Below are 13,484 nucleotides of genomic sequence, written 5' to 3' on the forward strand. Positions count from 1 at the left end.
CTGCGCTAGTATTTTTTTGGGGGAAATCTGGGCGGTATTCTGGGGGGAAATCTGGGGGTATTCTGGGGGTATTCTGGGGGGAAATCTGGGCGGTTTTTTGGGGGGAAATCTGGGGGGTAATAAGACCTTTATATTTTATAAGGCGTCACTTACTATGAACATTGAATAGTATATACTATAGTATAGTCTATTCTGCTGGGGTGTATAATATACCCTACCTTAGCAACAATATATATATGTGTGTGTGTGTGTGTGTGTGCTCGGGGTGTTGTTGCTTGCTGTCGTGTTGCTGTGGTGTGTTGTGGCTGTGTGGTGTGATGTGCGCGCGCGTGTGCGTGTGTGCGTGTGCGTGCGCGCGTGCGTGCGTGCGTGCGTACGGGTGTGCGTGCGTGCGGGTGTGTGTGCGTGCGTGTTTGGGGAGAGAGAAGAGAGCGAGCACTAACAAAAGCGAGAAGCTTGGATGATAATGGCTGGTATACTGTTAATGAAACTAACTCAATTACATCACGAAACTTTGATATGATGTATTTTTATTTGCGTTTGTAATAGCATCGTTTTGCGTCTTATCACTGTTATATTTCACGTTGTAGTATGTTTTCACGACATGAGATTGTGTTTACAACATAGTACTGTAACCTTAACAGTTCTATACTCTGCTGTGTGGACATTTGTTGTCGGGGTGTTTCAACATCAGTTCTGCATTCTTCATTCGTTATCGTCAGACTTCAGTTTTATCATGAATGTTTCTTACGCTATATTTTTCTGAAATATATTGGATAGGTTGTCATTTCCAATCATTAAATCGGATTTCTAGATCCGGCCATGGTGTGCTCAGTTGTCAATGGCTGAAAATGACATATCTCTTTCATAGTTTTTATTTGTGGCACTATAGTTTACGCGTTATACCTGGAGTGAGTTTGTATTGGTAGTTGCGACTTAAGCAGACGTGCGTGGTGTACGGGAGAGGGGAACTGAATGCAGTTAATCTGTTCACTCCTCCTAACATATCTTTTCCATTATCTTGTGTCTGAAACCTATCTGCTGAAAAATATCGAATGAGTTTTTAAAGTATGAGATTATTATGTACGTCATGTATGCATTACCTTAATAAGTAAAGAGCTTTGTGAACAGGCGAAAGAGACATTCCTTTTATGCATGTATTTTAATTATTAGCCCAATCGGAGATTTTTGCTGCCTAGACGTTGTTGGGTGCAGTTGACATTCCGCACAACCGTAGGGAACAGACGTCATGAGTGTGAGTAACCAAACCTCGGCCGGTACTGCGTATTCTCCTAAATAAAATAAGTAACTGGCAATCATTTAATGTCTTGGAATTTTCGCAGATTCATATGCTTTACTCTGATTGTGTGAGCTTTGTACTAGCCTTTTCTCACATAAAAAAAATATTCGCCCGCCAACTCGGGTCGAAGTTTTCTATCACGTTTTATAGGAACAAGTAGATTATTTCACTCGGTATACAAACAGCTACGCGTGTAGACGGCGCGCCCGTCTGGTCCTTTTCAGTTTATAAAATTATTGTGCTGTTTACTTGCACTAAACTGTATGATAGAGAAATGGCAGGCGACTGTCTGGCAGATAATATTTGGTATCCTTGATGTAGATATTAGCACTTAAACTAAGATATAGAGCCTATACGTAACTGGTGCGAAATTTATAAAGATAGCAGTGCAATAGACATTGTCGTGAAAATATGAGTAAGTCCTTCGCATAGGTCTTTGACTAGGTGTGCACTACGCACCAGGTAAATGCTGGGAGTTTCAATCGCTTTGCCTGATATTAGACAGTGTAATCCGTAACTGATCTGTGTATGGATAGGCCGTATTTAGTTAAAAATTATTTATTTTTTCGACTACGACCAAACTTGAATCCCTTTCGCCCATACTTGTTTCAGCTTGCGTTTTCTTAGGCAAGTGTTTGTACGTCTTTCAGAATGTATAGGGTGTTACGCGGAATTAAAGTAAGCTTCAGAGTGAGCTGTAAATATTAAAACACATTAATGGAAATCATCGAATAGTAATTATCGTAGTCAAAACATTGTGCCAGCAAACTGAGATGAACACGAAATGAAGTGCTGGTCCTTGACGGGGTCTTGCAATGTGTGTGTGTGTGTGCGTGTGTGTGTGTGTGTATGTGTGCGCGTGCGCGTATGTGTACGTGTGTGTGCGCGTGTGTATGCGTGTGTGCGCGCGTATGTGTGTGACTACTAACTACATGATAGACGCACAGTAGAGGATTCGCGGGACCAGTTAATAACAATTGAAATTATCGCAGAAAACAAATAGCACTGTTTAGGGACATCGTGCTTATTATGTCAAAACTGTGGCTAGGTGTTCTGTCAATCATAAACAGATTTGTTTAATTTAGCACGGCTATGTCTGTGGCAGGTGTTCACCTATCTCTAGGGAAGCTCATCTCTATACTCATATTTCCTCCGTGCCTTCAACGAAGATTTATATTTTCGTTGAATATTTTGTTTGACTCAAACGTATTTAATATGGACAGAAACCCTACTTACATAACGTAACTAGCTGGAGGTAATCCGGTTGTTTTCATCGTGGAGCGTCATTGTTACGTGGAATATGTAGTAAACGAATTTTTAGACAAATACCATTAGTGTAGAAATATTTCATTAAAATGAAGATAAAACAGTTAATACATAATTGCCAAATTTTTAATATTTTATATTTTTCCCGCCATCATTTTTTGTATCTAACTGTTTAAAATTGATAACTTTCCTTGCACAATTTTGTAGCGTGTTTCTCTCAAATATATATAACGTAATCAGACACAGAAATTTGCGTTCCTTGTGCTTGTAATTTTCTAGATCCTACACATTAACTATTGCTTGATGCCGTTTCATTTTTGCTCTTTTGGAATTAAATTGTTTCGTAAGCATGTGCTGATTTTTTAGCTATGATCGGTTAGCTGTTTCCACGCGCGTGGTGCACACACAGGCATGCACGTACACGCACGCAGTACACGCGCGCGCGACTCTTGTACGCCCGCTCGCATACACGCACGCGCGCGCAGACAATGAGTAAATGCGTAAATGCGGTGTTTTTTGTTTAAAAAAACATTTTGTCTAAGCTTCTTTTCAACAGTTACTACTTTTTCAGTGTTTCGCCTTACTTCCATACACGAGACGTTAGTCCCTTTGCAAACCCATGTCTGTGCCTCCATCGTAGGTGTGATGATGTTTGTGAATATCTGAATATTGAAATTCATCGCAAGTCGACTCTCGATGTAGTTGTGAATACCTAGTTTATCTGCGTATATAAGCGTATCCTTTAGCTGCTAATTAATACGCGAATGTTTACTCTGCCAATCACAAAGATACACAAAAAGCTCCGACTGTATTCGGTAATAACTATTCTTCACATTTACCGTTTACGTTTACCTATTATTCACAAGTACCGTTCTCAACATGTAACCTGCGTATAAATTTTATAGTAAAACAAAGTGGGAGTAAAGGAGGAAAGTAAGGCTCTTCATCAAAATTGTCAGTGCAGTGTGTAAATGGGGTGTATTTATATTGTTTTCAATTCTAGCTGTATCCTTTTAATAAATTATTTAGTAATTTTAACAAACATTTTAGTAATTACTATGCAAATTTATATATCATACAAGTCAGCGTAAAGCAGTGTGTAGATTACGAAATTAGGCATTGTTAATAACTTGGTTATTTAAATTCATTAGAAATTGTGGCTATGTTGGCGTTGGCAGAATGAATCAATCATTGGATGGTGTCAGCAACAGATCAAAGATATATCCTTAAATTGAGTGAGTAATGTAATAAGTGTAATAATCAAGGTTGTCTGTGTAAAGTAGAAAACAAGCTGACATGGCTTGGTCTTTTACACATACACGTTTTATAAACAATGTAGGATTATGTTAACAACATATTACGTAAATCTCCTTAACAATAAATATAGACACTGATTCCGGTGTATACCTGATGTAAATAATACAGCTATTGATGACTAATAATAAACAATATTAACAAGCAACTAGTGTTAACATTATCTCTTTATTTATAACAACGTACATTTACCGTAAACAATTTATAACTGCTGGATACTCCGCTTGTGTTTACAATGTACACTTATTAGTATTACTAACGAGATACGTGGCACATTTATAGTTTACAACATACAGTTATTATTGACAATATAATTGATCGGTGATTACATGAATTCGGTGTTAAAAATATACTGTTATTATTAACAAGTGCACAGTTATTTTTTTAATATTATACGGGCCGTATGACAACTCACAACTCTTAATAACAGTACACATCACCTGTTAACAACATGGAATTCACAGCATAGAACAATTGTAGTCATATAAGGATCTTGTAGTTTTTCACAACATGGCAGCACCACATAGCTCAGGCTTCACTCACGCCGCAATCGCGTTTGCGTCTAGGCTAGTTCTAGTTTCTTATGCCTACTTCTGCCCTGAAACGAACTTTTGTGAACTAGTGTACAAGTTTAACAACATTACCAGGTGCGTATGCTAGAGTAGAGACGTATAATGAAAGCTGGAGACGTCATAACAAAATTTGGCTAAGGCGCAACATTCGCATTTTTTTTATCTCAGTGTCCGCCATCTTGTTTTCAAGCCACGAGTGGTTGGAGGTAAGTTGCCTTAGAAAAATAACATTTGTTACGTATCTTATTTAACTCTTTTAACGATCTTTCCATCGTGTCTATCAAAATAAATCGATTTTCTAACCGTGTACTTCCTGCCACTAGCAATATTTATAGTTTTGCGTACTTACCAGCGATGCTTAGTTTCTAAGTCACTAGCACTCGGCAAGGCAGTGTAAAGTCGTGGCAACGGGTGTGACGTGTCCTTCGCAGCCTATCAAGCTGGGCATGCCTGGAGTGATCGCTACCTTCCAGACCCAGCCATGAATCATTCACGTACACGCTAGCTTCATTAAAATGAACCATAATAAAATGGCTAAATCACTATAATGCCGTGCTGGTCAGCAGATGGGTGTGAAAAATTGTGTTAGAGCTACATCATTATATATGTATATATATATATATATATATATATATATATCAGAAGAATAATATATATATATACTATATATATATATATATATATATGTGTGTGTGTGTGTGTGTGTGTAGTGTGTGTGTGTAGTGTGTGTGTGTGTGTGTGTGTGTGTGTGTGTTTTGTGTGTTGTGTGTTGTGTCTGCGTCGGCGTGTGTGTGTGGGGGGGGGGGGGTACCTGTGTGTGTGTGTGTGTCTACATGTTTCATTATGATCGTGGTCAAAGCGTTATATGGTTATATTGATATGCATATAGATATCAGCTATCTGTCTAGTAAGATATCAGCTAGTTTCAAACATTTGTAAAATACGCGTTCCTTATATTTCATTAGGTATATTTCGTAGATTCCTATTAAATAAATGGAAGAATGCTGTTTTTTGTGTTTGAACATGAAATGTAAAAGTAGACTGATATCTATGAAATCTGCCTATGATGTAACTAGCATAACCATATCCAACTACCTAGACGATGTATGATTATTTAAACAAAAATCTGTATAGTATATATAATCCAGAAAGCAAAGGTTTTTAGCACACTTTTTAAGATAACTAGTAAATGCTATAATGAGTAGGAATATACGTAAAACCGCAATGTATCTGTTTCCAGTCTTTAAACTTTGCCGATCTAACCTGCCTATCGGTTTGAATGCTGCACATCAGGGAAAGTGCATTCATCGGGCAATACACGATCTGCCATAAACGAAGTCAATATTCTTATGACTTTATTTAACACGTTGGCCTTATAGGGCAATGCAAGATGGAGTACGGAATAATACATCATTTGAAAAACTCTGACCACTTTGGTTAATTAAAAAAAAAAGAAGGCAATTTCGCCCTATTTTACGCAGGTATATTTGCTACTACATAATTGTACACATCGAATGGAACAGCGATCTATAAATTTAATGTGAAAAACATCATAGATTACACATTTCTAGCCCACATAACAGCCATTTAAGCATAAGTATCCTTTCTGATGGATTAATATCGGGAATGATGGTATTCTATACTGATGATATCAAAGGATATCATGTGATACGGATAGAAGATGGCATATAGAATACTACTGAAATATTTCCTGCGAGCGTGAAATTCACAGTAGTGTAACAATAGTTGTTGTAGGTATTAAGTAAGTATTAGTTTAGTTGACGCGATTTGAGCAAGAGCAAGTAAGTAGCTAGGGCTATAGTTGTACAAAAACAACTATATTACCTAATTATATTGTATATGTATGTATGTATATATATATATATATATAGAGAGAGAGAGAGAGAGAGAGAGAGAGAGAGAGAAGTAAAACACAGTGACAACCATGCAGATGATATGTATTATTATATTATTTGTGATTAGTATCATGAACAGCTTTATACAATGATTATGGAATTGTGTGTATGGATATTTTTTATGATGGTATATGTTTTTATGATAGCATAGTAGCTATATATCCATACATAGCTGCTTATGGTGCTAACACTGGCCGCATTCCATTGGTTCTTGTATCTCACTCATTTTCTCACGCACCTTTTGGAAAAACACAGATTTGATGATATCTTGCGACTTGTAATTATCCATAAATCAAATTATATTGACGTTATGTGTTTCCGTAAAACCAAGTATATAGCATATCTTACACTTAGTGACTCTTGTACTCCTAATTATATACCCACATGGAAGGACATTTATAGCATGGGTGGTGCATATATATACCAAGTAGAGAACCAATGAAACGTACCGCACGTATAAATTTGCAGCTAAGACGTTGTAATTATTTTCACGGTATAGACTACTGAATCGTAAATTATTCCTAATGCAAATTAAATACATACATGTCCACATATTTCTGAAGTTGTCACCAAATCCCATTAAAATCTAAACTCATGGCTTCTAATAGTAAACCTCCGGAACATAATATATATTCACGCCTTGTTGCACAGGAAATGTTTTAATATTGTCAACTTTATATTAGCCATCTGTGATTCGTTACTTTCTTCATCGTCTTTTTTTCACTATCGCATGACATCTCGAAGCTCGCGACGGTTTCTGATGTAAATACGTAAAAACATGTAATTTCCTCCAGAACCCGTTAGCTGATAAATCTTACCGCGGTCAGTTCTACGGGAGTTCAATTGTTTATCAACTGATTTGGGAATTTAAAACAGTAAATAGTGTTTCTTTATGCGTATAAGGCCACTGTTTGGTCCAACTTCTTTACTAACTAATATAGCCACGTATATCGGCGTGTTTTAGAATTTATTGAGCATAGGAACATTTCATGATTTCGCCGTGATTGGGTCATTTTGAGTGGCAAGTTCATTTTCAGTTTATTTATAAGTTGGTCTGAGTATTGTAATCGCCAAAAACAATACGCCAAAATTCCGTAAACTCATATATATTCCGTTTGCCTACAATTACTGCAACTTGTTGGGTAGCTTTTCTGGTTCTAAATGTCTAAATGAATTTTTTTTCCACGTAGCTCAGCCAATTCATACCTGTTCGATTACTATGTTACATGACTGCAATTTTAAAATATAAATCGGTATAAACTAAAGAATGTGCGATGGTTTGGTATCCGTAATATGACTACGGACCTGGTACCTGGTAAGTACTGTTGGTCGCCATACAAACGAAGTTTGCTACGGGCGGGCTGTATGCATCCGTATGAATGAGGTATAGCCTGTGTGTGTACTTCTAACCTTCGATGAAGTGAGTTGAACTAATGCCTAAACTAAGGCTATCTTAACCGGTCTACTTTCGCTGGGTGTGTATTAGAAAGAGTCATGATCAAATTTGACTAAAGAGTGCTTAGCAACGACTCCTTTGAGTCGAATTTATCGACACATTGAACCTTCAAATATCAACAGCGCTAGCGCCTATCGTCATGTTAACGCGGTCAGCTTCGGATTGAACCTTTGTGTCACCTTTGCGGAAGGTTTGAAATTTCACGCAATGTCACCCGCGAAAAGTAATCGGATTTTAGTAGGCGCCGCGCTCGTTTACAAATTTCACTGACCTTGCCGATGGCATGAAGTCATCTGACCGCTTTAAGCAGTGAGATTATAGCAGGCACGCTTGGACACTTGGATCAGGGCCGTAGGCTGTGGGGGGCTCAAGGGGGCAGCTGCCCCCTAGATTTTGGAGCAAAATTAAAAAATAAGCCTAGCTAATAATCGTAAATAACCCTAACGCGATTTTTTTGTCACTTATCAGCCTTGTCTCAGACCCACCCCTACCACACTATGGACGTCGATCAAGAGTTGCGCCCGTCGCTCATCATTACACAATTGAGTCACGAAATTTTGCCCCCTCTCCTCTCTAGAAATTTGCTCAGCCTACAGCCCTGTGGATATAGCACTGCAGGGCTGGGGAATCGCTAAACGTATGGGTAAAACATTTATAGCAGATAGGAAAATCTTGCTAGCACCCTCTTTGAGAAGATACTAGCAAGGGCATGGTAAAGGTATAAATAAAAAAGTTTATAGTAAATAGGAAAATCTTGTTACTATCCACAAGGCGAGGCATGTTAGACCACATCGTCATGCACACTCAAGTGCCTGTATTACCAGAGTAATGCAAGTTATTACAACGTACCTACACTAACCCTTCTACTGCATACGATGTGCACCTTCCGTTTTCCAGTTAACTGCAAGAATGCAAAGAATGGCTCACTTATATCGGTTACCTCACTAATAACACAGTCTCTTAGATACTTAGTACTTAGATCAGCTGTCGACTATGTGTGTACTTCACGGAATCACGATGTTAACTACCGGTAGGAGAATAGCAATGTTGTTTCACTAGGGCTCGCTCAGTGGAGATTGATAGTGATGCTGACGATTGACTTATCGTGGCAGAATAATATCAGGGGTGAATAATGACAACGATTTTGACATTATTGGCGATTTGACACAAATTTGACATTGTAAATAATGACAATAAATTTTGTCATTATACACCCTTGGTAATATCAATATCAATCGTGTTGGGTAGATGGGACGCGTCGGATTTTGCAGGTTATCACTTATCAGTACCAGTAGCAGCGCAAGGCAGCATTTCACGAATACTTAGGTCATGCTATCACAAAAGATAGACGTGTTATTGGGAGCTTGCCCTTACTAATTGCAATTGAGATACACGCCCGTGCGTAGGCGCGCGCATGCATGTTTGTTTGCATGCGTGCGTGCGTGAGGGTGCTACTAAAACTAAAACCACCGTAGGCAATGCACATTTCATACTGCGGATTAATTTTCAGGATTACCATCCAGCGTCAGAAGTGGTTGCTTTTTAGAGATGTTTGCAAAGCCAATTACGCGTCCTGTGGTCTTCCTGCGTGCATGGATAATGTAGTCATGTCAGTCGCGTAAGCTAACAATGATATCGTATTGTCGACGCGCTATGGGGTTATGGCAAGCCACACTGTAGGTCCCATCGTTCGTGCCTATTGTATCGATGCATTACAACTGGTGGTCTTGGTTCAGGAGCAGGATATGAGACGAGATGCTCGCTGGCAGCAGGATTAGCATACTTATAAACGTATAATAGAACTTTGACAGAATACGTCGACTACCCAGTGTTTGTGTGACACACCCAAGTTATCCAGAGCGTTGGAAACTGCTTAGTATATGGAATATACAGCGCAATGATGAGCAGACGACCATGGGAACCTATGGATCACATGGTGTATCTAGCATAACGTCAGAAACGTCCATAGTGTATAAAAAAGCAGAATACGTGGAAAGTCCAACTTGTAGGAAGAAAAGTACGCAGAGTGGCCCGAGTGTGGAAAAAAAGATAAGCGGATTGCTTAGTGTGTGGACAGAAGAATACTGGGAACGGTTAATGTGTAATAGATTAATAGATGACGTACTGCCTGGAATTTCCAGAAAGTTGAATACCCTTGATTTTCAAATGTGTAGTGAACAAGATATAAACCTGGAATGCTCAGTGTGTATAGGTATCCGAATGAAGGGCTACGTAACTTGTGTCCTGTATGAATATTGACTGACAGAGTGTCTAGAAAGCAGAGTACCAGGAGCGTGAAACACGTGCAGGTAGCGAAATACACGAATAGTCCAATATTGTGCGAGTGTGTCAAGCGATGCCATTAATAGATATGCAATTTACATGCTTTGTTGTTACTTGCTTATGATGTTCATGTGATAGGATTTGATAGGAATTCTGGGTTTCTGGCTTTTCATCCAAAAGGCTGTGCGCGTGAAAAACTGTGGCATTGGTTTATCAAAACTGACGATTTAGTGATCATAGGGACGCTTATATATAACCGCTGCAAACCAATACTTTTAATATAATAGTTATAATATTAATAATAATAATAATAATAATAATAATTCCCCGTGGCTAAGCCCACAATATTTTTTTAACGATTTACTGGTGTCAGCCTAACTCATTGGTATATTTCCCTGTCGCGTTTATGGTATACGCGTTTTATACTGTATATAAAATAATATATTGCTGTACTCGTGTGTGGATGATGCAACACTTGCGTTGTCAAATTTGTTCATTTAAAACATTAATAGTTGTCGAACGGGTTCTCACCGGGGTTGGATATTTTTGTAGGTTATTTGAAGGTTACCCCGCAGATACGTTTTGTTATTCCAGCAGGTCGCATTTGCATGCAACACCGGCTCCTCTCAAATTACATGTTCTACTAAAGTTCTTTAGTGAGTCAGAAACGTATGTTGGGAACGCTTTTGTAAATTCACAAACCTGGCAAGGCTATTCCGATGCATTAAAGAGAGGGAGAAGACAACCGCGTGCACACACATAAGCAGTCATGCGGAATTCAGAATCTATAAAGCAATGTGAAAACGCGAAAAGCGAGATAAACAAAATGCCAAAAAACATTGTCTATATTTCATATCACTGGATGGTTGCCGTCAAAATAAAAACAAGCCCACTGCAAAGCTGTATTTTTCTGCATTAAAACACCACAAGGCATTTCATTCGAAAGGATTATACCATAACATGTATGGTTAGTTTCCGTTTTGTTCCTAAAAAACACAACGCGTAGATAAACAAACCAGCTCTACTGGTGATGATTTATTTACTACGTAATTACTTAAATTTATGCTGTGGTATATTGATGTTTACACGGGGCTATCAAGCGAAATATCAGCAAGCACCTCTGCGTGTTACACTACAGTAAAATACACGTGGAGCTATTCGGTTGGCAGAGAATTTAAGTGGCAAAGTTTTCACCAAAACGCCCGTAAAATTTGGTGTTATGTTGATCTCATAAGGGTTATCTACCAATTCTCCTCCCGCCCACCTCATCACACCTCACCTCACCCATACCTAATATTCACTGATAGTACCTCAACCAGCCTAACCTTCCATACATCGTACTATACCTAATATAGTCACTTATAGTACATCACTCATTTTAACCCTTCATACATTGTGCCTAATGGTCATCTATAGTATATCACCCATCCTAACCCTTCATACCTCTTACATAATAGTCACTTATAGTTAATCACCCATCCTAACCCTTCATACCTTGTACCCAATAGTCACTAATTATAGTACCTCACCCATCCTAAGTCTTCATAATCCGTTCCCAGCATTCCCTAATAGTCCATTACCCAGCCTGACTACCCTCGTAGGCCGTACCTACTAGTCACTGAATCAATATAACGGATATATTTCGGTGCGCTCTCGTTGAAACCAACCTGAGCTTTTCGTATCTTCAACGCATACAAGTGTCAGCATAATTATTGTTCACTTTACATTAACTGTGGTTTTAGAATCGTATGTAACGTGTTAATTGCTCTGTGCTCTGCGTTTAAGGAAATACCGACCCTGCAATGGCAGATGTTCGCATTCATTTGGGTTATTTTTCAGCAGCAGTGAAGAGAACAATATACGATTTTCTGGTCGACGTAATAGCTCAGAAAGAAATTTAATTTAGCAATTCCGTGATCCGACGGTCATACATGCAGTGGCGTAGTTAGGAGGGGGGAAGGGGCCATGGGCCCCCTGTTGATCCGAAAGATAAAAAAAATAAAAAATAAGAATTGTTCTACTAAAAAGAGAATTGTCCTAGTCAGAATGAAGGCTGTACATGTACTCAAAAGTGCCTCAAATACCATCTCCTGAAATCTACATTTTCACAATTTTCTGGGGGAGGACCCCCATACCCTCCGCCTGTGTTTCACCCCCTCCTCGTAATCCTGGATTCGCCACTGAACAGTTACATATCTAGGGAGCAGAGAACAACGAACACAAATGTCGCCTTGTTACATGGCGCCCAAAACAAAGATTGCAGAGCTGAGAGGCGGGGAGCATAGGGTGTGGAGAGGGAAGCGGAGGAACCAGTAAAATATTAAGTCATCCACTATTTTGCGCAGTTCGCTGTTTTTGGCCCCCCCTCCCTGTTAAAAAATCCTGGCTACGCCACTGCATGCATGTTTATCATTATCATAAGACAGTACTGCAAAAAACATTATTTTCACTGGTATATATGCACTATTTATTCTCACTGGTATATATGCACTATTTATTCTCACTGGTATATATTTCACAGAGGCACACAAGTTCATTCTTGCTGTCGTATGCTATTATTGCTGCTATTGGTATTGTTGTTGCTGCTGCTGTTGCTGCTGCTGCTACTGCTGCTACTGCTACTGCTACTGCTGCTGCTGCTGCTGCTGCTGCTACTGCTGCTACTGCTACTGCTACTGCTGCTGCTGCTTCGACTGCTACTGCAACTGCTACTGCTACTCCTACTGCTGCTGCTGCTGCTTCGACTGCTACTGCTACTGCAACTGCTACAGCTACTGCTACTGCTACTACTACTGATACTGCTGATGCAACTGCTACTGCTACTGCTACTGCTACTGCTACTGCTACTGCTACTGCTACTGCTACTGCTACTGCTACTGCTACTGCTACTGCTACTACTCCCGCTTCTTCTGTCGCTGCTGATGCTACTGATCCTGTTATGCATACTAGAATTGCTGCTGTTACGCTTACAGTAATTACTATATTGCTAATTGCTACTACTACTGTTGCTGTTGCTACTGCTGCAATAACTACATGCTGCTGCTGCTGTTGCTGCTGCTGCTACTGCTGCTACTGTTCGTTGTGTCTTTGTGTTATCCTTGTGTTGCGGAAAATCTCTGTGTGTCACACGGTGAGAAACGGCGTTTTTCTTCGCATACCACTTCTAAAGAGCCATTAGAAGGTTAATGCAAGACATCAGCACGTTTGTGTGTGTGTGTGTGTGTGTGTGTGTGTGTGTGTGTGTGTGTGTGTGTGTGTGTGTGTGTGTGCGTGTGTGTGTGTGTGTGGTGGGTGGGGTGGGTGTAGAGTCGTGTGTTGTTAGTTACGTACGTCGTGTCGTACGTTCCGTTCTTCGTCTTACTTTACTTCTTATATTA

General features: G+C 39.3%; 1 protein-coding gene across 1 annotated transcript in view; it reads left to right on the plus strand.

Annotated features, from left to right (window-relative positions):
• The first annotated feature begins 1,204 nt into the window (after nt 1–1,204).
• The window catches only part of LOC106821443 (zinc finger protein 135-like), a 104,834-nt gene continuing 92,554 nt past the window's right edge, over nt 1,205–13,484 (plus strand). The window contains exon 1 of the mRNA XM_014826245.1: nt 1,205–1,255. Within this exon, the coding sequence (XP_014681731.1) occupies nt 1,250–1,255 (6 nt within the window). The 5' untranslated portion in view covers nt 1,205–1,249. The remainder of the gene's footprint in view (nt 1,256–13,484) is intronic.

The sequence above is a fragment of the Priapulus caudatus genome, unplaced genomic scaffold (assembly GCF_000485595.1).
Source record: "Priapulus caudatus unplaced genomic scaffold, Priapulus_caudatus-5.0.1 Scaffold73, whole genome shotgun sequence".
Classification (NCBI taxonomy): Eukaryota; Metazoa; Priapulida; class Priapulimorpha; order Priapulimorphida; family Priapulidae; genus Priapulus; species Priapulus caudatus.